Source organism: Lissotriton vulgaris, chromosome 9 (assembly GCF_964263255.1).
Source record: "Lissotriton vulgaris chromosome 9, aLisVul1.2, whole genome shotgun sequence".
Taxonomy (NCBI): Eukaryota; Metazoa; Chordata; class Amphibia; order Caudata; family Salamandridae; genus Lissotriton; species Lissotriton vulgaris.
The window spans coordinates 129483583-129509830 of NC_141697.1; the positions used below are offsets into that span (position 1 = coordinate 129483583).

General features: G+C 43.7%; 1 protein-coding gene across 4 annotated transcripts in view; it reads right to left on the reverse strand.

Annotated features, from left to right (window-relative positions):
- The window catches only part of SLC8A3 (solute carrier family 8 member A3), a 482177-nt gene that overhangs the window by 12904 nt on the left and 443025 nt on the right, over positions 1-26248 (reverse strand). For all 4 annotated transcript variants that reach the window (XM_086937188.1, XM_086937186.1, XM_086937187.1 and 1 more), the window contains 2 exons: positions 14540-14664; positions 5103-5202 (listed from right to left, as the gene is read on the reverse strand). In XM_086937188.1, coding sequence (XP_086793314.1) covers positions 5103-5202; positions 14540-14664 — 225 coding nt within the window. The remainder of the gene's footprint in view (positions 1-5102; positions 5203-14539; positions 14665-26248) is intronic.

Sequence of the window (26248 nt, forward strand, 5' to 3'; positions counted from 1 at the left end):
GCTTGAGAATCCATGATGTCTTTACAGTATGGGATATTTTTCATTGCTTCTGTTTTGTGTCTCTTACTTCTTCTCAGACCACGATCTGTTCAAGCTTGATTTCATGTTGCGAAATCCAGGTAGACTGCCTTCTACACATACTCACTCTAGAACATACAGCATCTCAATAAACTGCATGACTGTTAAACACAAACTCCTGATTACCATACAACCAGATAGCTTTGCTAGTTGTGCACCCACTTCAGATAGGATGCATTGTGCCTTAGCCCAGATGAGCTTACTGAGACTGCAGCCTCCATCTTGGATGACTTCCTGCTTGTTATCACTGTCATTATTATCATGTCATGGAAAATGTGAAAGTTAGAAGAAGACACATGGCCTCAAGTGGTTTCCATATGTCGAAAGGGGATTTGCAGACAACAAGAGGTGAAAATTCAGCATATCAGGAATAGGTAGTACTCAACTGTCCTGCAAAACGTAGGAAATTGACCTGATTCAGTCATCACTTATACTGAATAGAACACGAACGAGTTAAGGAACTCCGATACAGCTGGAAACTAGACCCTTAAAGGTGAAAAATGAAATCTACATACAAATCACAGGTCTTTCTGATAAATTTGAGATGATCAGCAGCAAAGTGACAGCGGTAGAAAAACCAAGAAGGATGTTCAAAGAACCAAGCTGTCCTTCAGTGTGCAACCTTCTTCCAATAGTGCCAGCCTGCTACATCTATTTACACAGAGGTAACCCCTTGAGGGAAATGCTTTGACATGTATGGAAAATAATGTAGCTAATCCCTCACAATAAGTCCTCAGGCACCCACTTCACGTTCCTACATAGGCCCAGACAAAGAGCATTTAGATAACACCTGAGTTAAGGACAAATTCAAACACTGTATAGTGGTAACAATTGCTTCAACCCATTACATTCAACTTTCTTCACTTTGTAATTTATTTATTTATGTTCCTCCTTTCTCCCTATGTGTACTCCTCGACTCTGCTCTCCTTAGACTAGGACTGCCCACAAAAGAAGAAGAGGAGGAAGTCGGCACTAATAGGACCAGCATTTGTAATCCTGAAAGTTCTCGGAAATCCTGGGCAAATGAGTCCTACTTTACTTTATTTCACAATTCACTCCTTTTAAGAGGTATTGTTAGGAATTAGCCGATTTCCTTCCTTATATGCTTGTGTGTGTATGGTATTCCCGGTGTCCTCTTTCTGTTTCTTTTCTTTTTGGTAGCCTCCGCCCCTTTTTTCCCCTCCTTCCTTATCTGGGTTCCAGCGCCAGTGTTCGGTGCTTGGTTTTTAGCCTGGTTGGTTTTTCTTCAACTAGCCAGAGTGAGTTAAGGGGAGTTAGCGTTTTCTCCCTCTGGGTGTTTTCTTCCGCGTTCAGAATACAGACGCTGGGAAGCTTGCCGAGCAGAACGAGGCTTCGTTCTGCCTCTTGGATTCGGTGCGCGTCGGACGCCTGCCAGTCAACTGTTCTCCCTCGGCGTTACGTTGTATTTTAGAACGAGGGAGTACTGGTAGGGATTGGGACATTTCTACTTGCTTTTGGACCAAGTTTATTTTACGTATTGGGTGACCCTCGGCGGAGCCGATTTCCGGGTTTGGTGTAACCTTATTCACATCGTTATGTGAAGTTTTGGGACTATTTCTCGAAGCAGTTTTGCTACTGGCGTTTTTCAATGAACGTGCTTTAGTTTGTGGCTACAAGTAGGAAAAACGCTATGGAATTACAGCGTTTCTGCTGTTAATAGCCTTTCAAGGGTTTTTTTGTCAGAATTATGATTTTTTCCCCTCTTTAAACAAAACGCTGGGCAACAGGGAGTCTGTCGACTTCTATTTTTTTGGACTATTCCTCCACAAGTCTCCCTTCTGAAGATTCTTCTATGTCACACTGGTAAGGAGAGGAATTGGGATGTGTTGGGCAGTATAAGGGTGTATTGAGGAGGATTCAGGTAAAAGGACACTGGGAATTGAAGTGACTTTCTGTTTTCTCTTTTGTTTCTTCTCTTGTTTTGCTGCAGGTTAGAAGACCTATACATATATGCAAGAACAGGGTCTGCCTAGCTGAAACATAGAAAGAGCCTTGGCGTTTCTCTTTCTTTTTGTTTTTCCTACCTTGTCCCTTTGTTCGGTCCGCTGTCACGCTGTGATACATATGGGCGTGTTGCGATCCGAATAGGGGTAGAGGCTTGGGGCCATCCTCGCTTCCGTGGTGTGGGTCAAGTCGGGTGAAATCCAACAGGTATCTTCTTCTTTGAATCCCACCTTCCTTTCATGTTCCTTCTGTGCAATACTCCTGAAGCATTGGACTTCTTGTGTAGAACTTTAGATGCTGAATAGTTCCCTTGGTCCTTCAAACCCCTGGCGGTCTCATCCTAACCACTGAAGTAGGAGACCCAGCCGTGGCCCACTTTTATCTTTCGTAGCCTTTGACCACAATTCAGATTACTTTATTCCCCTTCATGTGCTCCTCGTCCCAGATGGTAGGCTGGAGCTGCAACTCCCAGGGCCCTAAGTCACAATAGTTTACGTCTTCTGTACAACCAGCGGCTAAATTATATAAAGATAGGAATCATTTTTGTATATCTTCAAGTACTATAATTGAGCACCTTGATGTAAGTTTATGCCATGGCAGAATTAGGTTTATTTATTTATATGGTTGTTTTTTGAGGAGCATCGACCAGGCTTTATCTGATGTCAAAGAACTAGACAATAAGGAATACAGTGAAGGCCACTTGAGCTATTTACAGGGGAAAAGGTCTGTCACATTAGCTTCTGCTGGTACCACTTTTCCATTTCAGTATTGTCTTCTGTTTTGTGTCTTACATGAAAGAACAATAAAGTATATGCCTTGTTATGCTTATTTGCAATAAGCTACAGAACTATGCGGTATAACATTTTGGAACTATCTAGCCATGAGCCTGAGACTCTATGTATTTCATTGCTTCTACAAAAATAAGTCTGGTCTGTGCATTGTTGCTTTCCACTTGGAAGCTCATCACCAGTTTTCCTCTCTCAGGTGATGCCTGCACCAAGGCGTCACTCATGGGTGAGCAGTGCCTGGCATTATAGGTTGTCGGTGACACACAATCCTTGGAAAGAGTGTGACTACAGGGACCTATCCAACCCACCCGTATCTGGAGATTGGATACACCTATAAGGCTAGGCACAATTGCATGCCTCTCTATCAGAGGCTTAGGCAACTAAGCAAGCTTCACACTTTTTTGTATGTTTGGCTATGTCTAGTTTTTACAAGTGACAGACTCAACATTAAAATCTTAAAACAGTAATAACAAAATTTGGAAAGACGGGGATTCACAATCAGTCCTGGTGAAAGCCCGGGATCCCATGAGTGCCGTAAAAAAGTGCTGAAACATGTCGACTTAGCTCAATGGTATAGGGATAGTAACTCTCCCCCTAAATGACCAGAATTTTAAGTAATTTTTAGCCATACGAGTGGTACCCAAAATAAAAAGATACTGGGGTAACCGTGAAGTATTTTTTAATATACACTTACCCAGAGATGGCTTTAAAGAAGCGCCACTGGTGTGGCCCCACTGGGCGCTGACCTGGGGAGGGGGTGCTGACCTCAGGGGGGTGCACTGTGTTTAGCAATAACCTGTCATTTAAAAACACCTGCAACAGAGTTCCTTATGCATCCAAATTTCAGGCAGCATTAAAAATGTCAAGATACCTCTTGTGATTAATGTTCCTGCTAGAGCGAGAGATCAGAGTTGTTTCTCGTGGCTGTCCTCACTTGCCATAAAGTAGTGCAGAAGGTTAATATGCCTGGTGGAAAGAACTCGTACTGTGCAGATCAGAGATCGGTATTTCATATGGATAGCTGAGTGGATTACTGCTTTTGCCACAGATATCCTATTGTACCGCAGTTCATAAGATACAACCCTAATACAGAACAGAGACTATTAAGAACTATAATCAAAGAGCTGCATGCAAACTGCATAAGATAGGTTAGGACGTTATGCTTTTCCCCCAGTTTTTCATTATCTATTCCTAATGTTGCTGAAAAGGGTTTGTTTGGGTAGATATACATTGTTATTAGTAAAGTCCGCCTTCACCAGTGCTTTAAAACAAATTAAATGTTTGTGAGAGTGTGTCTATAGAGAGATGAGGGGCACTATTGCCGGGTGGTCATGTGGGAATCCGACAAGGAGGTCATGGGGTGGGGGGGCTCCAAAAATTATTGTTGCACTGGCTGCCAAAGCGCCAATTCCAGCCCTGTACTCACCCAGTCAAGATTAGACCATTAGCCAAAGTGCTTCTGGGAAGATGGGTGAGCCCACCTTTGTTTATAAGGACCAGGATCCGACACAATGATGAAGCATGTTACCAACAGGGTGTGGGAGGGTCCATAAGAAAAATAACGAATATTCCCATTGGAGCAACAGAACAGGATCATCACTTTTTAACTTGAGTATAGGATGGTAGGATACCTACTGTAAGAGTGAGCAGCTCTTCAGACAGGCAAAGGAAATGGAGTTTTTTATGGAATAGAAAAATAGTTGAAAAGAAATTGAGACTTTATGAAGGCTGCTAGGAAGTTATGGTCCTTACTGAGTCTCAAGGCCCGCTCTTGGTAATTTTTTTACTTACTATTTATTCCTACCCGATTATACTCTAAGTTATGTAAACGGGAATGTAACATGCTTTATTATTTGATATTTTAATACTCCATGTTTTACTATATTTACCATAGACTATACACAACCTGCCTAACGTAACTACTAATTCGTAAGTTGATATCAGTAATCAGTAATTTGGCTTCTTCTAAAGCACTCTGTTACCCGTTGGGTCTAGTCTGTGCTACCGATAACTGCTAATAAACTAATTAAAAATAAATATACTTTCAAAGATTATTAGCCCTGGAAAGGTCCAATCCTCAACTGCTTTGCTCTAGGCTGTCACGTAGGTGCTTTTGGTGCAGTAGAACATTGAAAACGTATCCCCACTCACCTGCGCTGACAGTGATTGACTCACCTGCGCTGACAGTGATTGACTCACCTGAGCTGACAGTGATTGACTCACCTGAGCTGACAGTGATTGACTCACCTGAGCTGACAGTGATTGACTCACCTGAGCTGACAGTGATTGCTTCCAGAAACTGATCCCTCCAGGAATGTGTCCCCACAACCAGAGCCAGGTTCGTCTTCTTAATCAGTTTGTCAACTGTGCTCTGTTAACAGACAACACATGTGAAGTTGGTAGGAAGAAGGGAAACAATATGAAAAGTTCTGACAATCTGGAAGTGAAAGACCAGGTATGTCCAGGAAAAAGAAACATAGCTGTGAGTTTGGGTTTTCCTCACTGCACACAGAATTTATTTACCAAATCACAAACAGATCAATCACTCAGTGCAGAAACATTATCGGATACAGCCAATTACGCCGTGACATCAAAAACTAGGCTAATAACGCGCAAATTAGGATGCACCATTCCAAACTGATGGGCACTAGATAGCTTGCCACCACCTCTGCACCTGGAAATTAATATCAGGGAACAGCACACACACTGAACACCTTCCTCGTCTGGCATTTATGCGGATCTGAATATGCTGAGTCTCCTGAAACTGATGACTCTCATTGTTGCTTTCCCCTCATTGTTGCTTATGCTAACCATTCACTCTTCTCCCAAAGTGCTCAGAAGCTGCTTAATAATTGTATGAGCGCTCTACAAAAGCAAGAAGTAAATGGTAAGCACTAACTTGCTCTTAACTATGAAGAAATGTCATTTAGTTCATAACATTGTTTCAATTGCCCTCATATGGATTAAAAATGCACTTAACAGTTAAAGAGGCATACAGCGTTATGTCACCAAGACAGAAACAGAACTGGCACTAGTTGCTGTTCTCTATCTATTGTGCCTCCCTCAACCACCCCCCTCCCCAAACCGCTTTGTGTGAATATTTTTTAGAAACCTACTCCGGAGGAGCAATGCTGCTGCTGCAAGTCTGTGCTTGCTGTAACACTAGGAACTCAGGGCCATATGTATCAAGCTAATTAGCACATTTCGGCCTTTGCGAATGCTAATTAGCTAAATGGTATGTATGTAACATGTTTGATGCAAAATAAGGAATCGCAAAATTTGCTATTCCTTATTTTGCGATTGCACTTAAGGAATCGCAAATTTTGCGATTCCTTAAATGCAATGTATCAAAGAAAAAATATTCAAAAAATGCCCATAAGGATTCGCAAATTACCACCAACTTCTAGTTGGTGGTAAGTTGCGAGTTCTTTAAAAAAACTTTTTTCCAAAAAACCAAAGGTGCCATATGACGCTCATACATGCCCTTAGGGCCTGTATGAGCGCCATATGCCCCAAATGTTATTTTCAGGGGTGCAGCAGGGTGTTCTTAAGACACCCCTGCACCCTTGAAAGAATTCATAATTTGCGATTAGCAAATTGCTAATCGCAAATTGCCCCTTCATTCCTATGGGCCTCCTGGCCAATAGAAATGAATGGGTAATTTGCGATTAGCAATTTGCTAATCGCAAATTAGGAATGGTAAGGAATCGCTATAAAAAAGCGATTTTGTTCATACATACCATTTTGCATTTCCTAAATAGTGATTCCTTAAAATTAGCTAGTTAGGAAATGCAAAATGGTTTGATGATACATATGGCCCTCAGTGCGAGTGTCCCTCCCTGTCTCAGATGCAAATGATTATCGCACCTGCTGAACTCTGACTCCCGGGGATCGGAACATAACAGCTGCAAAAATGATCGCTATTTTGAGCTCACCACTGCAAAATGGCCCAAAATATGCAGATTATGTTGCTTAGTGCACTAAGGACCGCATGCATCACTGAAAATTGCAGTCGCAAATGGGCAGATTTGCAAAAATCCCTATTTAAGAAATTGCTAAAATTGCGATTACTTAAATTGCGATTACATTAAGGGAACCGCAAACTGCGATTCCCTAAATGCAATGCAACAACCCCCAAAAAAATGCTTTTGCAATTAAGAAACGCAAATTACCATCTGTTCAATGTTGATGGTAATTTGCGAGAACTTTGAAAAATGCAGAACAGTGCATTTTTTAAAGTTCTAAGTTGCACACATACCTGTCCTTGGGGCATGTGTGTGTGCAACATGTGTTGAAATTGCAATTTCAGGGGTTCCTCAGGGTGTCCTTTGGGCACCCTTGCACCCTTGAAAGTGCAGGCGCAAACTGCGAGTAGCTATTAGGTACTCGCAAATTGTGCTTGCAATTCCCATTGATTTCTACGGGCCTCGGGCCCATACGAATGAATGCGAAGCTATTCCTTGTTTGCGAATCGCATTATGCGAGTAGCAAATATGGAATGTGTAGGAATTGCAAATTTGTTTGCAATTCCTACATGCATAAGCATTGCGTTTCCTAAATTGCAACTTCTTAAAAATCGCAGTTTATGAATCGCAAATGCACAGTTTGATGCATGTAGCCCTAAAATCCCACTGACTCGTTATTTTCTGGGCATTTTTCCCACTGTACATTTTGGCAGGTTTGAACTCCTAAGATTTGGCCAGGAAAAATTGTGGGTGTATGATATTAGCTACAAAGCTTGGGATTTCGATACGTGCAACAAGAGTTACCACACACACCAGAATGTTCGCGTGCCCTTCTTCAACAGGGGCCACGATCACATAAAGTAGTGTATTGGTAACTCTACCTCGGGGTCTAAAAGGGGAGAGTGCATCTGGCATGGTTAAGCGTCATACATATCAGTGCCACTCTTTTGTCCACTCTGGAGATACAGGGTTATCTCAAGTGGCTCCAGACCTTGATATTTCAGTGCTCCCCAAAGTGCTGAGAAACCTGCTTCTCAAGGAAGCATACCAACATCCACTTTCATACAGCGATAAGTAGCATTCTGTATGTTCTACAAAGAAGGGGTGTATTCAATGTAGGTGCCTTCCATCTTCAGGCCACATCCACCAATAGTAACATCTGTGTTTGAATTTGATCACTCTATCCTTCCCACAAAGCTGAAAGATGCGAGGAACAACAGTGTGGACATACAGTGGCTACATTCGTACATCTCAGAGCAAACACAGATGGTAACCACTACTCAATTTTCCTCACATTGTGTGAAAGTGAGATTAACCTTTTCCATGCTCACGACGGTTCCCAGCCGTCATGAGTCACCACGCCCGCGATTGGAATGTCTAGCACTGTGGCGGAATAACTGCCGCAATGAAGAGGTTAAGGGTTTCACAGGGATCCATCTTGTCACCTCTACTTTTTAGGACCGTCTCACCGACTTAAGCATGCTCTAGTGCACACACATGCGCTTGTGAGACTCACGTGTTCTGTAATGGGCGTGGAACCCGCCCATTACCTACCATTCATTTGCAGTGTTCTCATTCTTCTTTGCTACCTACCAATTAAGCATCACTGCCCATGCATCACTTTCTTTTCTTTCGGCAGCGCATGGAAAGAGCACGGATTAAATACATTTAATTAAAGTCCCTCCGCTGTTTGTGCTGTGATTCAGGTACTATTTATTGAAAAATAACCTCTATGACATGGTCAAAGCTGGGCACATCATAGCACTGTTTTTTTTCTTTTACCTCCACCCGCCCCCATCCTGGTTCTTCTCCCAACTCAGCCTTGTATCTTCTCCCCCCTAACACCACCCTCCAGTGTTTGTGTTTCATATTTGTATTTGCCCATGTTGCTTGTTTTTTTATTTGCCCACGTTACTTACTATTTATTTAAGGGGAGAAAAAATAATATTACACAGTCAACGCTGGTCATTCCATAGCGCTTTTTGTTCTCTTTTACCTCTTCCCCACTTGCTCCCCTATTCTGGTTCTTCTCCCAACCCATTCCTGGTTTTTCTTCACCCTAACACCCTCCGTCCAGTGTTTTTTTTTTTTTTTTTTTGTCCGTGTTGCTTTTTTTTTGTTTCTTTGGTGGTGCTGTGATTCAGGTACTACTTATTTAAGAAAAAAATGCTATGACGCAGTCAACACTGGTCACCTCATAGCGCTTTTTTTTAACCTCTATCCTGGTTCTTTTCCTCTTCTCTCAACCCGTCCCTGTTTCTTCTTCCTCTTCACCCTCTCTCTTGTGCTTTTTTCTTTTCTTCAGTTGCCCATGTTGCTTCTTCCCTTGCCACACACTTCTTTGTGTTGCTGCCCGCCCGCCCCTGCCCCCATCATCTCTCCATTGTTTGCATTGTAAATAGCAGACCTGTAATGCGCATCTCACGGCAGCCTTACGCTGCTTTTCTGTAACAAATGCACTATGTGTGTGTGTAAGGAGGAAATGCCATAGCCTGGCTGCTCCTTCGCGATGAAGCTGCGATTATCTATCTATCTATCTATCTATCTATCTATCTATCTATCTATCTATCTATCTATCTATCTATCTATCTATCTATCTATCTATCTATCTATCTATCTATCTATCTATCTATCTATCTATCTATCTATCTATCTATCTATCTATCTATCTATCTATCTATCTAGTTCTACTTTCTCTATATTCTTTTTCTATCAGTCCACTCTCTTGGTCTGTCTCTCTGCTGCTCTCTTTCTGGGGCTCACGTCAACTTCCATCCGTTGAAGCTGGCCACCTAGACTGTCCCAGTGACCCGGTGATGTAACAAGCATTGGCTAAGCCAATAGGTCTCACTTATGCGAGCTATTGACTTTGGCAATGTTTTGCCACCCTGCTGCACAGAAGAGCGAATACTTTGCAGTGCGGATAAAAATTATTTAAAAAAGCACTATGTCTTTAACTTTGTCCCGCTTATCAGATCTAAAAATGTCATATGGATTCATTAAACAAATCTAAAGTTAAGAGGAACAAACACTTATAGGGCACGCTACAAAATTCGTTTTATTAATTACATTGTTTACTTACCTCCAATTATCCATATTCCGGTTTTTAACACCCCCACCCATGCGCCTCCCCCACCCTGCCTCTCTGCCCCACCTCAACTCCCTCCACGGGCCGCGGCTGGACATCTTGAGCCTGTTTGGGGACTAAGGCAAAATATATTTTGGGGCTCCCTGTTCAGGCCAACTTTAAATATATTTCCCATTTTCAGGTAATTGAAGCCCTCATGATTCCAAACAATACACAGGTAAATCAGCATAGAGGTGCCTGCACCCAGCACGGTGCTCTGATCTAAACTGGATCAATGCCAGGGCTGGATTAGTCGCTGGGTTGAGCCAGGAGCCGTAGAAACAAAGGCAGGATAAAGAGACGAGAGAGTAAATTAGAGGCAGGTAGAATTAGAGAGGTAAAGAGGGCTGAGAAAGATGAAATAGCAACAGTTAGGTGTCTTAAGGAAGGACTAGATTGAAAAGTAGAGCAGTGAGGTAGGGATAGGTAGAGAGAGACAAGGACAGGAGTAGTCAAGAGAGAGGCAGAGCGGTTGAGATAGAATAACAGAAGAGTAAATAGAGTGTTCTTAATGTTCGAATCTCTTTGTCAGGGGTCGCCTTGGAAGGTGGGAGCCCTGGACAATGGCCCACTTTGCCCATGCCTTAAAACAACTGTAGCTAAATGTCTAGCCAATTTCATGCGGATTTGTCAAACGAAGCCATATTTATTAGCAATGGAACTTTTTTGACCTCACTCTTTATAACTGTGATTCGGCAAATGGTGGTAAAATTATAGGCAAATCAAAAACAAATTTTCAACAGTCAAGATATCACACACTTTTAACGGTGATGGATTAAACCCAGATCTTTTGACTGGGTGTAAGTGTTTGATTGATTCAGATGCTCCGTCCATCACCACCCCCTTTTGTACCGCTTTGGCCGCCATAAGTGTGGCAGGGTATGCTCAGACGTGAGTCCCTTGCTCACTTTGCCACTGGATTTAAGCAAGCCGGGCTGAAGACGGCTGGAATGCCAGAAACCGGTCCTCGGAAGCTTCTTTCCGGTCCAGGGAAGACATGGCTTGGCAGTTCGGGCTGGACCTTTCCCATGAGGCACAGGGTCAGACTGATTTGCATATAGCCATGTCCGAACTGGGGTGGCAGAGTGGTCTAAAGAACGGTGATGGATTAAACCCAGATCTTTTGACTGGGTGTGAGTGTTTGATTGATTCAGATGCTCCGTCCATCACCACCCCCTTTGGTACCGCTATCACACACGTTAAACCCTTCAAAGTGCACCACTTGTGTAATGCAGATTCTTAAAAACATCACTGAACAGAGTCACACCAAAGCAAGCCAAGGCACAACTCAGAGTAAGGGTTTAGTTTAATCCCATGTTTGACATATTTCCATTCAGCATTTTTTTCTGTAGCTGACAGCAAAGATTTCCTATGGAAGTTATAATGGGAAACAGTGTTTTTGCTTCCCTATATGGGTCTGCACAAAACTTGCCATGCCAAATCTAAACTGGATGAACATTTGTTTGGAAAGATTTATATAGATCCATCGAACGGCGCCAACGCTAGCAGCAAAAAAAAGCTTTTCAATGGAAAGTCTAACCTAACCACAACTATAGAGTTGAATTCAGTTCTTATTCAGAACTCCAAAGGCAGGGGCCTCACAAAGATGAAGTTATAGATAAAGTTTAATCCAACAGCTTTTGCTTGCGTGGTTATTTGGGTTCCAGCAAAATCAGCATATATGCCCCACTTGCGATGACCTATTTAAGTCTGAAGATTTAGTATTTAGTTATTCATGAGTCATTTACATTTAGAGGTTTCATCAATACAAGGAATAAGTAAAGGGTTAAACTCAGATCTGTAGTTAACATAATTAGATCGAGTGCATTCCAGAATTGCTGCCATTTTAAGTAAAATTATTACAACCTTGAGTTAGCGTATACATATTACAAGTCATTACACTCTCCTCGCTCACCTTGCAATTGAGTTGTAGGTATGTCCCCGGAGGATTGCCTGCATAGCAAAGATCCAATCAATCCAATAGCTTGCCTAATTAAAATGTCCATTTTACATCAGCCAGGTGGAAAAGAGGTGTGTAAACCTGCCAAAGCCATGGGTCCTTAAGTTTAGAGATGCATTCTCATCTAAAAAAGATGCCTTCAAATGCTGCATCCCTTGACACTTTATGTTGCTTAATAGTTTATATTTTGCTTCGAACTTTGAGAGCACTAGATTTTGAGATTGCACATCTCATTAACTCATATCATACAAGCACTGCCCCATTCTCTTCCAGACATCCCCATGGTCAGGTCGAAGCATAGAAAGTGACATAAAAAGAGACAAATAAAACCCTATAAACTAGCATTTAGATAGGTTAACACAAATAAAATTATATAGGTATGTGTACAGAAATGAGATCATACAGAAATGTGTACATGTAATATCTTTTAGAAGTGTACACACATTACCTCATATAGATATGTGCTCATAACTAAAACCATGAAAGCCATTCTGATTCACGTAAACGTGTAAAATGTGATAAATAAAAACTACCCTGCAATTAAGGTGGAAAAAGACGGGGTGAAGCTTTTGGCTGGAAAGTTGCAAATCTACACTTGTGTATGTATGTGTACGATTTGTGGAAATTTTTAGTTTTACTGGAAATCAATCAATCATTTATGAAGCGCAACACTGACATCCCTAAAGGTATCTGGGCACAGAGGGCACAGAATTTCCTTCAAAAAGCCAGGTCTTGAGTTTTTTTCGTAAGTTGGCTAAGGTGGGTGATTTTCAGAGGTGGAGAGGCAGGTTGTTTCAGGCGGCATTGTATGAGAAGGAATGACCCCTGCTGCAGCAGATGCAGTAGGGGTGCACAACGGTGATTGAGGCAGATCGCAGGTGTCTTGAGGGTAGATGGATGTTTTAGGATTTAGAATGGTCCTTGGTCATCAGGTTTGTAGGTGTGTGTGTGGATCTTGAATTGGCATCTTTTCTGGACGGCGAGCCAGTGGAGGTTTTTGAGCTGAGGAGTAATGTGGGTTCGTCTGGGGAGGTCCAGAATGAGTTTGGCTGCAGCGTTCTGTATGGTCTGGAGTTTTCTGAGGAGCTGGGTGGAGATTCCGATGTAGAGAGTGACGGTTTTTCTTGTGTTGATTGGGATCCAGCGGAAGATTCTGCGTAACATGCAATGGGTGTGGAAGCAGGAGGAGGCAACTGCATTGACGTGTTGTTTCATGGTCAGTTAGCTGTCAAGGATGATGCCGAGGTTGCGTGCATGGTTGGTTGGTGTGAGTGTGGGTCCGAGTTCTGCTGGTCACCAGCTGTGGTCCCAGCGCTTCTGTTTTGTCAGAGTTGAGTTTGAGGCAGTTGTCTCCTCCTCTAAGAACCTGCTGGTGGTACCTCGTTTCCGTAAGAGTAAATGGGGCGGGAGGGCTTTCTCTTCAATTGCCCCTAAGCTATGGAATACTCTTCCATGCGAAATCAAATCTCGGGGCTCCGTCCCCGCTTTTCTTAAAGCATTGAAAACCTGGTTGTTTGCAAAGGCGTACCCGTAGATACTCTTTATTTGTTTTTATCGTTTTTCTGTTAGGCGTCTTGACGCCCTCGGGCTTAGTTGCGCATTATAAGACTGCTTTCATTTCATTTTCATTTCATTTCATTTCATTTCATACATTTGGTTACGTTGGTCATGGCGTTAAGGAAGTTGGTTTTGGCATTGGAGAGGTCCTTGGTTAGTTAGAGGAGTAGTTGCGTGTCGCCTGCGTTGGAGATTATGTTGAGTCTGTGGGATCTGACGACGTCTGCGAGGGGGGCTCATGTAGATGTTGAACAGGGTGGGGATGAGGGATAATCCTTGTGGTAAGCCACATATGATGTCCTTGGGTGCGAAGGTGAAGAGAGGCAGACGTATGCTCTGTGGGCATCTTGTAAGGAAGGAGGCGATCCACTGGAGGGCGTTTTGCTGTATGCCGATGTTGTAGAGTCTGTCAATAAGGGTGTGGTGGGAGATGGTGTTGAATGTAGCAGAGAGGTTAAGGAGGAGCAGGGCTACAGTTTCTCCATGGCTGAGGAGAGTTCTAACGTCCTGTGTGGCATGTTCAAAATAATACCCGCAAAACTACGGGAAATAGGCTACTTTTCCAAGGAATCTTGACATGTGAAAATATTTATGGATACAGGAATATAACATCTCCCAATTGCAATTCAGCAATTCGACTCTTTCGTTTTTTTTTCTCCAGGTGAAAATATTTTTCATTTGGGGAGTTCTCTTTTCTTCCACCCGGCCAATTTTAACAGTTAATATTTGAATTTAGATTTGTTTGTAATTAGCCTGCTAACGATTTACAATTACTCACAACCATACTCACAACCATACTGAGTTGTGGGTGTTAACATAGTTTTCACTCCACCCATGTGTACCCACGACTTGCACCGTTAGCAGATTTTTTCGGATGTAACATTCTGTAACAGTAGAGCTATTTTAAGTGACAGCAAATCCATTTAAGAGTGCAGAGGTGTGCTACTTACTGATGTGAATGCCTGCTCGTGAATGGTGGTACCTGAGCTCAAAAATATTATTTTGCTGGATAAACACATGTGTGAATCAATCCCTGAATTATGCCTTCACTCCAATTACTTGCTAGTGGTCAAGTTACCATGCCCTGCCAGAAACATACTTTGAATTCATACGACTCTTCTATGATGACCTCCAGTTTCGGATGCTCGCCCAGGACCGGTTTGCCCATTTCTGCAATTCGCTTGGCCTCCTCCTCCTCCATGGATAGTTTTCTTTCTGCCACGTCTGAAAAATAACAGAACAAGATGTGAAGTGCAGTCCTGCTGTTGTTCGTTCTTCCTAATCAGACTTGAAGGAGCTTTTATCAATGTGCCCCACTTCTTGTGCATACAGTACAATCTGCACTTTGAAAACACCACCGCATGAGTTATACAAGGCAAGTCTTGTCTAGCACAGGAATCTGATCACTGCCACCAAGCCCCTTGAAAACAATAAAAGTACTACTGCATTAGAAAACGGCAACACTGGGTGTGGAGCAATGTTCAGAGTGCGTGATGCAAAACATATCTCCCTGTTACTGAATGAGCAAGGGTAGCAAATGAACAAGTACCTTCAAGTCATTTTGCATGTTTGATCGTGTGTGTGCCTGTATGTCTTGGGATCATGTGGACCTACAAGACTTTTTTGCTTTAATCAGTTCGTAATATCTAAAACAATAAGGGCCCGATGTAGGTCGCCAATTACCGGTCGGTAACGGCCGAATTCGGCCGTTACCGACCGGTATTTGGGAATCAGACCATAGAACAATATTTGTGTTGTTTTACCTTGCAAAACTCAGCGGACTGGGTCACCCTCCTGTGGTTGGCGGAGTTCACTTATAACAACACCGAGCACTCCACTTTGGGTTGTTCCCCGTTCTTTTGCCTTCTGGGATATCACCCGAACATTCTCCCCTTCGAATGGCCGGTGACTTCTAATTTGCCCAGCATTCAAGAACATCATGCACATCTACATGCAGCTAGACTCGATGCGATACATCACTTGTCGACAGCTCAAGCCTCTCAAAAACGATTTGCTGACAAGAAACGCAGTCCTGAACCGGTCTACCAGGTGGGGGACAAGGTATGGCTCTCCACTAAACATGTACATCTCCGGGGTGTTAACAAACTGAAGCCTAAATACATTGGTCCTTATCGTATAGAAGAGGCCATCAACCCTGTAGCAATGAAGTTGGCTATTCCCCGTTCCTGGCACATTCACCCTGTTTTTCATGTGTCTCTTCTCCAGCCCTGTCCCTTGGAAACTAGATTGCCCGTTCATCCCCCCCGGTGCTGGTGGAGGGGTTGGAGGAGTATGAGGTCCAGGAGCTACTGGATTCTAGGTTACACAGGGGGAGGGTCCAGTACCTGGTGAGTTGGAAAGGATTTGGGATCGAGGATAGGACCTGGGAACCTGAGCAGAATCTCCATTGTCCTGACCTGGTAGCGCAGTTCCATCGGGAGCATCCTGGGAAGCCGGGTCGACCGCCGAGTCGGCAGTCCTTGAGAGGGGGCTCTGTAGCGCTTACGCCCAGTAAACGTAGACACAGGGTAGTACTAGGTCGAAACCGCTGCTGCACTACAAATCCCAGAATGACCTGGGTTCTGGCAAACCGGAACTCGCATCCAGGTACGGCATTATAAGCTCCTCTCTGACGCTACCGGGTGCTTGTCAATCCTTCCCTTGAACTTGTTAGAGCTCGCACTGTGTAGTACTTTGAGAACTGTGCCGCGGACGCTTTCCTTCCCGCTTAGAGGATACCGAGGATTGGTTGCCGCGGACGCTTTCCTTTATGCTTTGAGGACGCCGAGGACTGGTTGCCGCGGACGATTTCCTTCCCACTTGGATGCTGGGAGCTGGGTGCCTCCTTTCCCGCTTCGAGGACGCCGAGAACTGATCTCCGCTGACGCTTGCATTCCCGCTTGGAGGAGGTAGGCTATTGAACTTAGCACGGCCGTACTAGTTAAACTGTTTGCTGCCTCAGAGCTCCTATTCTTCGAACCAGTGTTGCGACACTTCGCTCTTTTGATTTGAACACCGTTTTTTACCCTCCAGTAGTGACTATAACTACCAGGCGTATTGAGACGCCTCACTATCCTGCCTTCCCTTCGTTTTGGGCTGTGGTGGAATAGCTGCAGAGCGATCAACGATTACCCACGAACGAAACAGTAACAAACTGTTAGGCAATTACAGAGTGGGCAATCCCGTGAGTGTTTTCCTTATTTCCTTATTACAGACAGAGAAGGTGCGCTTACAATCCAGTCTAATCAGTCTGTCCTTTTGTTTTCATAGTGACGTTGTGCTCCGAAGAACTCCTTGCATATTGACCAGACCTAGAGGGGTGTCTTCTCAACAACTTCATTCTTCTGTTGGTCCCTTCCCTTTTTCCCAGAGTGCCACTTGTCCCAAGCGTGTGTCACACCCTGGGAGAGTAGGCGCTATTGGGAACTGGGAAGACTCTCATCACGCTGTGGTCCCCGCTGGCTAGATACCTAAGGTTAGTGGCTTGTGTGTTCTCTTCTTGGGTTACTTTTCCGCTGCTAACCGCGACAGAATGACAGAGAGAGACTGACTGATAGACTGACTGAGAGACTGACTGACTAAGAGAGACTGACTGATTGAGAAACTGACTGACTAAGAGAGACTGACTGAGAGAGGCTGGCTGACTGAGAGAGACTGACTGACTAAGAGAGAGAGAGAGACTGACTAAGAGAGAGACTGACTGAGACACTGACTGACTCAGAGACTGACTGACTGAGAGACTGACTTGGAGAGACTGACTTGGAGAGACTGAGTGAGAGAGAGAGACTGACAGAGAGAGGAGACTGACTGACAGAGAGAGAGAGAGACTGACTGGGAGAGAGAGACTGACTGACTGAGATAGAGGCTGACTGAGAGAGGGACTGATTGACAGAGAGAGACTGACTGACTGACAGAGAGAGACTGACTGAGAGAGAGAGACTGACTGACTAAGAGAGAGACTGACTGACAGAGAGAGGGAGAGACACTTTGATGGAATTAGGGTAAAAGTGTATATATGAAGCTATGCAATGCCTCTTAAGATTGCTATTGTCTGCTAATAAAAATGTATTATCAAAATGTTCTCTTTGTAGTTACATCTGTTTTTGAAATACAGCATTGTCGTATTGTCTAATGTTTTGAAACAGGTTGATTTTTTTTCTCTAGCCCCGCGTCCCCCCACTGACCCCGGCCCCACTGACCCCACCCCTACAGGTGAAGCCCTCGGCCACAAACCACACTGTAATTTTGACCCCGACAGAAGGTTTGTGAGTACCCATGTGCAGCTAGTGCCAAACACTGGAAACCACCAACTCAAATTAAGCACTGCTACTGATAATACAGACTTGCTCACAACTATATTCTAAACATACAGAGGCATGCTGGTAATAACAACAAGACTACTTCAGAGCTCCGAGTCTGATACTAAACAGTCTTATTTCTAGCTCTAACCGATATAAGGAGAATTGCAGATGTAAAATATGTAAAGATGCATTTGCGGCATGCCAATCTGGGATATTTTCGCAACTGCCCGCCCACTACTTGAAATGTATGCAACTGGCAGTCAAGCAATTGAATAATAAATCCTCGTAAGCGGTAAGAGGGGTCGGTGAGGATTACAGTATAAGTTGCAAGTGATTGCATTAATGAACTTAACAACTAATAAGTGGACTTTTTATATGCTTATTTATACTGTACCCCTTATTTTTATTAAATGTATTTTTAGGATTTTTGGTTTACTCAGTGAGTCATAGACATAGGAACCGGATAACTAAGTTTAAAACATATGTTTCTTACTGGATGATTTTGAGCTTTGATTCATATTTTATAATAACGGGACTGTAAATCAATATGGATGACAGCATAAATGAACCCCATCCAAGTCATGGAATTAATAGAACCACACATTTTGTTTATGCACTGAGACACTTTACCGATACATGGGGCCTAAATAATTAATAGGATGATGTCTAATTGATTAAGCATTTGTTAAGTCATTTGTTGCAAATATCATTGTTTTATGTCTAGGTAAATGTGTATCTTTATATTGATATGAGATAATTTGCTGTCTCTTTTGTAATGATTTTAATTAACTGATACAAATAAAGAGTATTACTTACTTACTGAAGGAGAATTTTCCCTCAAAGTAAAACACTTATTTAATGGTGCAATTTAATGGCCACCTACAGTTACCAGAAATCTTGATTTAGAAAATAATGTGAGGTATTTAACCATGCCTCAATTCAATTTACAAATAGGCTCTTTTTTTGTTCTTCTGCTTTGCATGATAACATTATCCGTGCTCCTTTGTAAACATTACCTTTCAGTAGGTTCACCAATTGTTGCAAAATTTAACGCTATATCCAGATGTTGCTACCCATTTTGAAGGTAACATTGTGTCATGTTGACAGGTCACATATAAAAGGTTCAACATTTGGAAATGTATGTTAGAAACTTGTTGCCATGTGAGATACTTGAAAAACAACAGTAAATTGTGCTTCAATTAAAAAACTTGTGCATTCCGTGAGGAGAGATTTCGCAACAAGTACTGCTATGATACCTCTTCCATGTTTTTTAGATTGTCCATATATCATTCATAAATAAGGCGGAAAGAATTAAAAATGACTATACAAGTTCCAATCTTGTTCCTTCACTAAATCGTAAATCAAAGATTACTTTTATAGAGAACCTTTTATCTGAGAAAGCATATCTGTGGTTTATGCAAAATGCAACATTTTAATAACAAAAATCAGTCACTCAGTGTAAGTCCTCCTGGGATTAACATGCTTTAGACAAACAGAAGGACTGAGGGTCACATGCATCAAAGAAAAAAATACGGTTGCAAATGGGCAGATTCACGACCGGTATTTTTGCATTTGGGATGCATCGTCCCAAATCCAAAAAATCGTAATTAAAGTAATTGCAAAATTTGCAATTACTTAAACTGCAATTGCATTTAAGGAATCGCATTGCGATTCCTTAAATGCAATGCATTAACCCAAAAATAATTGTGATTTCTAAAGTGCATTTTTCAAAGTCCCATGTTACACACACATGCCCTTGTGGCATGTGTGTGTGCAACATGTGGTAAAATTGAAATTTCAGGGGTGCAACAGGGTGTCCTTTTGGCACCCTCGAAATTTCATGCGCAGTTTGCGAGTACCAATTCCATTCATTCCTACGGGCCTCTAGGCCCATAGGAATGAATGGGAAGCAATTCCTTAATTGCGACTCATAATTTGTGAGTCACAATTAAGGATTGTGTAGTAATCTCAAATTGTTTTGCAATTCCTACACGCATATTCAATTGTGATTCTTTAATTGCGATTCCTTAAAAATCGCAATTAAAGAATCGCAATTGCCTATTTTGATGCACGTGCACCTTAGTTTTAATCGAATGGAGCTTATTACTCTGACATTTTGAGGCATGATCAAATGCAGGAGGGTTTAGGGTGGCGATTAGAACAATTTACAAATTTCCTACATCCTTATTAGGATTAAACCCTTAATTACACAATACTCATTACTCACAATCAGACTCTTTCTAGTTACTCTCTTTACCAACAGACGTGGACACACCTCTCCAACAGGAACCTTATGAAGTAACTGATGCCTTAAGAGACCTCCTTCGCAAGATATTCATGGGCATTCCAATGCTCTGAAAAGATGAATCCATCTCCTTTCCACCTTCTTCACTGTCACAGGGTAAAGGCAGAAGTCTTCCTGCTTTGACCTGCCATGTTCAAGGTTTTGAAGAGTTTCTATGTCTTCTGAAAGTTATTGGTTCTTCCAAGGTAAGCCAGGCTACTCTGTAGACAGCTAAACAACGATGTGTCTCTCCTTCAACTGAAGAAAGGGCCTTTTAAAAATCTGATAAGGCAATCACTTATGTCCTGTGAGAAACAGAATGCACTTTTATCTGAAAACTGAGTAAGACTGTAAGACCAGGAAAGGGTGTCTATACACCCGAGAACTAAGTTCTCTCAAACTTCTTGCTGATGTAACTGAACTCCTCATGGTCAAGATTGTGATAGCTACTTAAACAAGTAGGACAACCCATGAAGGCATTAACAGCCCTTCTAGCTGATAGGATGTTCCAAAACTGAGTAGCCTCACCAGAGTTGATCGCCCTCAAGAACTCACTCTACCCAGGGTTCTCTATAAACCTTTACTGCCGCTCACTGGAGCAGAAGGGTTGAAACGGTCAACTCTTGAGAAAATCAGTTCTATGAGGATTTCAATTTCAATGGAATACCATATGCAAGAAGTTGTAAACCCACAATACCACACCATTTCTATAAAGAAGACCGATGCTTATCACTGGACTAGGGAGTAGCTAGTCTCTAGGACTACTGGACTCTAGCGCCGTAGAAGACTCCTATTCCCCTCCGTTCAGTCTCCATATAACTGAGCTACTGACATGGGGACATATATCTGCAGCTGTTCTAGACAGAAAAGAGATAGTTTGGCAGGCAACTCTACGCCGGTGCCTCTACCGTCTGAATTGGTAACGGGAGCCACTACATTCATGTTGAGTAAGGAACTACAAATGCCACTTCGGTCTTCTCCTTTTCAGCATGATGTCAGACTCTCAAACAGCAGGCCTTTTGGGCAATTCCCTTTTAGCACATCTGCTGAAATGCTTTGGGTTTTAAGAACCTAAAGCAAAACCTGATTAAATAGGGACTGTCTGAGCATGCAAACACATCTAATAATGCGAGCAAATTTCTTTCCTATAGAGGTGAATACATTTATGTCTGGAGACCAGCTTACATATTTGCCCTGACTGTTAAAATAGGCTATTCCTGTGAGCTCTATAAGGTGTGCCACAGGTACTGTGACCTGGCAGGGGAATGGACATCACTCTGTGAAAGAAAGGAGAGGCGGCATGGGTGTGAATTGGCTGAGACTAGTGACCTACATTGCATGCCTGCAGGGGAGGGTAGAGAATTTTGTAAGAGAGAATATTTGAGGAAGTAATTATTCAGTGGCTTGTTATAAGCTATCAACTGAATTGGTTCTGTATTGCTGGGTTTTGACTCTGTTTCACTAAAGGGAAGGGTGACAAGATGTGATATTCTTTCTGGAGAGAGACGCCCCAATACGCCTCCACACAAGCACAAAAATACACCCACCTACTGCACCCAGGACGTATAATGATCGATCTTCCGTTTGAGATAATTATCGCTCGGCCTTTAGATGGGCCATCATATTGTAGATTTTCTGTACTACTAGCCAGTCAATAAATATGATATGTTTCAAAAGTAGGTATAATGCTTATAGATAGGACGCTGCTCCAATGTCTGCGGAGTGACCACCTCCCAAGTTGCACACACCTAGAAACGGGCATCAGAAGTGTACACAAGAAGTGTAGGCTTGTCCTGGATCTAAAAAGTTTCTAGGTGCTTTAGCCTTCAAACAGTCTCAATGGACTCTGCTTTGTCTCTTTCACTTGTATGGCTGCTCATTAGGTAAGATGAGAGAAGAGAATAGGCACAACTGAGAAGGTAGGTCTATGAGTGGATCCATATGGCATGTCTCTAGCACAAACCTAGCCAAATTGCAGTGGAGAATATACGTGTGCACCACATGTATATTGAGACATACAAGGATCGAGAGGGCTGCTAAGGGCAATGCGGAGCCTGGGGAACGCTGCAGGATTCCCTTAGGAATATTCTACATGCCTAGGATCTAGTTGGCCCTGTGGTGTTTGGCAGTTATTATTCTGCATTTAGGGAGAAACTGAACAGGAAGGACCAGATATAGACACTGTGCAAAAAGTAGTGTTTTTGGAATGTGATTCCTCTTCTGTTTGGGTATCTACTTGTAACCGCCAAAGATGCATTGCAATGCAGCATAGGCAGCACCGTGGCATTGGTGCGAAGCATGGGAAATAAGGTGATACAAATGGAATTCCAAGGTGGAGAATCAAATCATGTAATACATTTAATGATGAAGACTGATCATGCCTCACATTGCACATTTTCCAAACTTCGGATATGGCCCATCATCAGTGACAATATATGTTCCCACCTGCAAAACCCCCTTTTTACCCCTTACACCTAAAGTCTCACCACATTCTTAGAGCAACTAGATGAATGGACTAGAATAATTTGATGTTAAGCTCCACTGACACACTGACCATCTTCACAAATACTCCTTTTGGTGCAAACTATGGTAAAATGTCAGCAGATACTGGAATAGTGCTGCAAACCCCTTCCATTTGGGAGACTTATTTACTTAGTTCATTCTTTTGATATTCTTTTTCTCAACACTCCCGAGCCCTCTACAGGCTGGCTGAGCTTCCACAGCCTGTAGCAGTGGCATCTGTTACCATGGTGATTTGTGGATTAGGAGTTAGCTGGAAGGCTCCTGCCAGTTTGGATGGTGTGATGCAAAGCATAGCTTCATGTTTCGGTTCCTTAATGCAACTAACAATTTCAATTTAGCAATGGCAACACAGTACTTTATTAAGGGTATACTGTGAAAAGAAACACAAGCTACCATATTCTCCCCACTATCAATTATGTTATGATTGGGTCCTGCTGACTTTACGGATGGGATGGCAGAAGACATTTGAGCACACTTGTCTTTTGTTGGCAGAACTGCATAATCCTGAAAGGCACAAAACAAGGCTCTGCAAGGATGTGAGCAGACTGATCAAGAACTTAAATTGATGTAGCTCCCTGCACTCCACCCGGACAACATGCATGATCTGCATGATGATGAGGAGAAGGTGCTTTGATTGATCAATCATTCCATACCCCTGCTCTCCCTGCTGCCCAAATTGCTGTTCGTGCCTTTTTTCCTGACTCTCTGCCTGCAGCTTGCTTCTACCTCTCTGCAGGTCTTGTTGATCGTATATTGTTGCTCACAGTGTATCACTGTTAAATTTTTTCTTTACTTTGCCCCTCGGTTTGAATTGTACGATTTCGTTCTCTGTTTTTCTTGCATTTCCTCCTTCTTTTGGTTGTTTGCTTTTCCTCTGTGTCCTACTGTTGCTCTTTTACTATTCCTCCATGTAGTCCTCATATTCTCTCATTGCTTTTCCTCCGTGTTATATTGTTGCCCTCATTATCAGATTGCTATATTGTTTTTTTCATCGCGCCACTCTCCGGCCTGTTTTCCCCCAACTCTACCCTGGCCCCGCCCACTGCCTCCTAGCACCCCTCCCAGGATATACTAAATGGGGGAAGCAGCACGGCCACGCAGCAGATGTGCACAGTGAGTGTGCCACTGGGGCGCTGAAGGTGTGCCAAAGGCTAGCCCGTCTAAGCCTGTCTGTGCCTGGACGGACAGGAACACTGGCTCTCTTTTGACGCTGAGCTACACTTCTAACTAATCTCTGAGCCGTAGACCCCAGACTCCTCATCAACAACTTTTGCCGCACCTCTCCATGAGCAATGGTAGGACCTTTCTCCTGCCGGCACTGTCTCTTCTCCCCCAAGTCCGGAGAACCCGCATACACAACAACCACCAGCACACCTACCGCTACCACATCAGGACAACTCCACTGCCTCCTACTCAGCGCTTAATCTTTCTGCAAGCACGCCACCGAGATCTGGGACACCATCACCTCCCTCGCCCCAAAGTCATCTTTCTCAGCGAGACCTGGCTCAATCCTGCATCCGCACCCGACATCGCCTCAGCAACGCCCAATGGATATAAGATAGAACACAGAGACCGCACCGACAAACACAGAGATGGAGTCACCATCATCCACAAAGAGACCACCCACTACACCTCTACTGCTGATGCCATCACCCCTGTCATGGATGACGTCAACTTCCAACTCCAAACCGATGGTAAAATCACCATCAGAGGCGCCCTAGCCTACAGACCCCCAGGACCATGCCCCAGCTTCTGCGATGTCATCCCCAAATTCATTGACCCGCTCACAATCTACTCCAAACACTACATGTTCGAAAACATGAACAACACCTGCCTTACCCAACTGGTTACCAACCCCACACACACCACTGGACACATGCTTGGCCCCATTTTCACGGCCAGCAACACAGTCAAGTACAGACATGTCACCAAACTCACTTGGACAGAGGTACCTTCGTCCACTTCACCATCTCAGGAGACCACCACTAAGCTGCCCAGCTCCTCTCACCACAGCTGGAACAAAGTATATGAGAACCAGTGGACCGACGCCCTCAACACCTCCCACTGTGAAAACCACAACCACCTATAAAAGGCAGTCAAGAACTTCACCGAATGCGCCGCCAAAACCGACTCCATCAAATCCACAAAAACCTCAAAACAGGCCCGCTGTTACACGGCAGAACTGAGAACCTCCAAATGCAACTGCAAATTACTTGAAAGGAAATGGCACACCAGCAAGGAGCCCACAGACCAAGCCACGTCCAAGACATCCCTCAACCAATACATACCACTAACTCCTGAAAGAAATGAAAAGGAGCGCCTTAGCCGACCGCATCGAAGCCAGTTCCAACCACAGCAAAGAACTCTTCAGCATTGTCAGAGAGTTTTCCAACCCATCAGCTATCAAGAACACCATCACGCCCTTCCTGGAACTTTGTCACACCCAGGCGGACTTCTTCCACAACAAGATCACCACCATCGCCACAACACCAATATCTTCCTGTGGCTGAGGCCCCCTCCGCTCCCCCAAGAGTCCATGAATCACAGCTCTCGGGATCCGCCCGACAGCAGAGGGCAGCTCCGCGACCGAGCCAGCCGCAATAGAATCCATACACAAAAGGTTACCCTTAAAGAGCTGCCGCACACAGAGGGGTACAGCACTAATTGCCACAGGTAGCTCCGTTGACAGCATGCCTCCAAGCTATTCATACATGCCATACGCGTTTCAAGCGTGTTTGCCCCTCTTGTTCACTGGCTGACAATGAAGGAAGAAGCAGGCTGCCCGCTGTCGGTTGGATCCTGAGAGCTGTGATTCATGGAACGGAGGGGGCCTCAGCCACAGGCAGATATTGGCGCTGGTTCCAGTGGTGCAATCATCGCTCTTCACCTAACAAGGATATACCCGAAGGCTAAAGAGAGATTAGGCTATGCAAGCAGGTATAGCAATAGGCAGGCTGCTTGGGCATGGCATTACTTAAACTGCCATTACTACTTACCATCATCAATTTGATGTATCTATAGTGCGGCAAAATCCAAAGGGCATCCATGCTCCGCCCTACCAGTTGGAAAGAGCATGAGTTCAGAATTACTAGATTTTGAGTGGTTTAAAGTAAAAGATGATTCTGTGGTTCCACCAGGGGGAATGTTTCAGAAGGCTACAGCATGGATAAAAAAGCTACTGAGTCCATAACAATATTGGTCTTTTATCACTCTATGACAAACAGGCACTTAATATTTAAAATCTTGGGGTGATTACTGAGCCTCGAAGGTGGATACAAAAGGTTGCCTTGATTGTTATCTACCATCCTGATACATGCAACAAATAGGCTCAGAAAGGTTCCTTCCTTCATCTCAAGAATAGGAGCTGCAGGGCCGACTCTAGGCATGTGCAAGCTGTGCACCTGCACAGGGCCACCAAACCCGAGGGGCCACCACGCCAATATATATCCTTAATATATTAATCTTCTGAGGATGGATACATATTTGCGTGGCGGCCCCTGGCAGGGATTTGACGGCCTCCGGCTCTGTTCCACTTCTAAACTCCCTGACCCCCTCCCCTCTTTACTGGCCTGCGCGCTCCGCCCCGCCCGGACCCCCTCTTCCGGGCCCCCTACCTACGCTCCCTGCCCAGGGCCACCATGAGCCTAGAGCCGGCCCTGGGAGCTGACAGAGCTGTAAAGTCTACAATCAAAGCACTCTG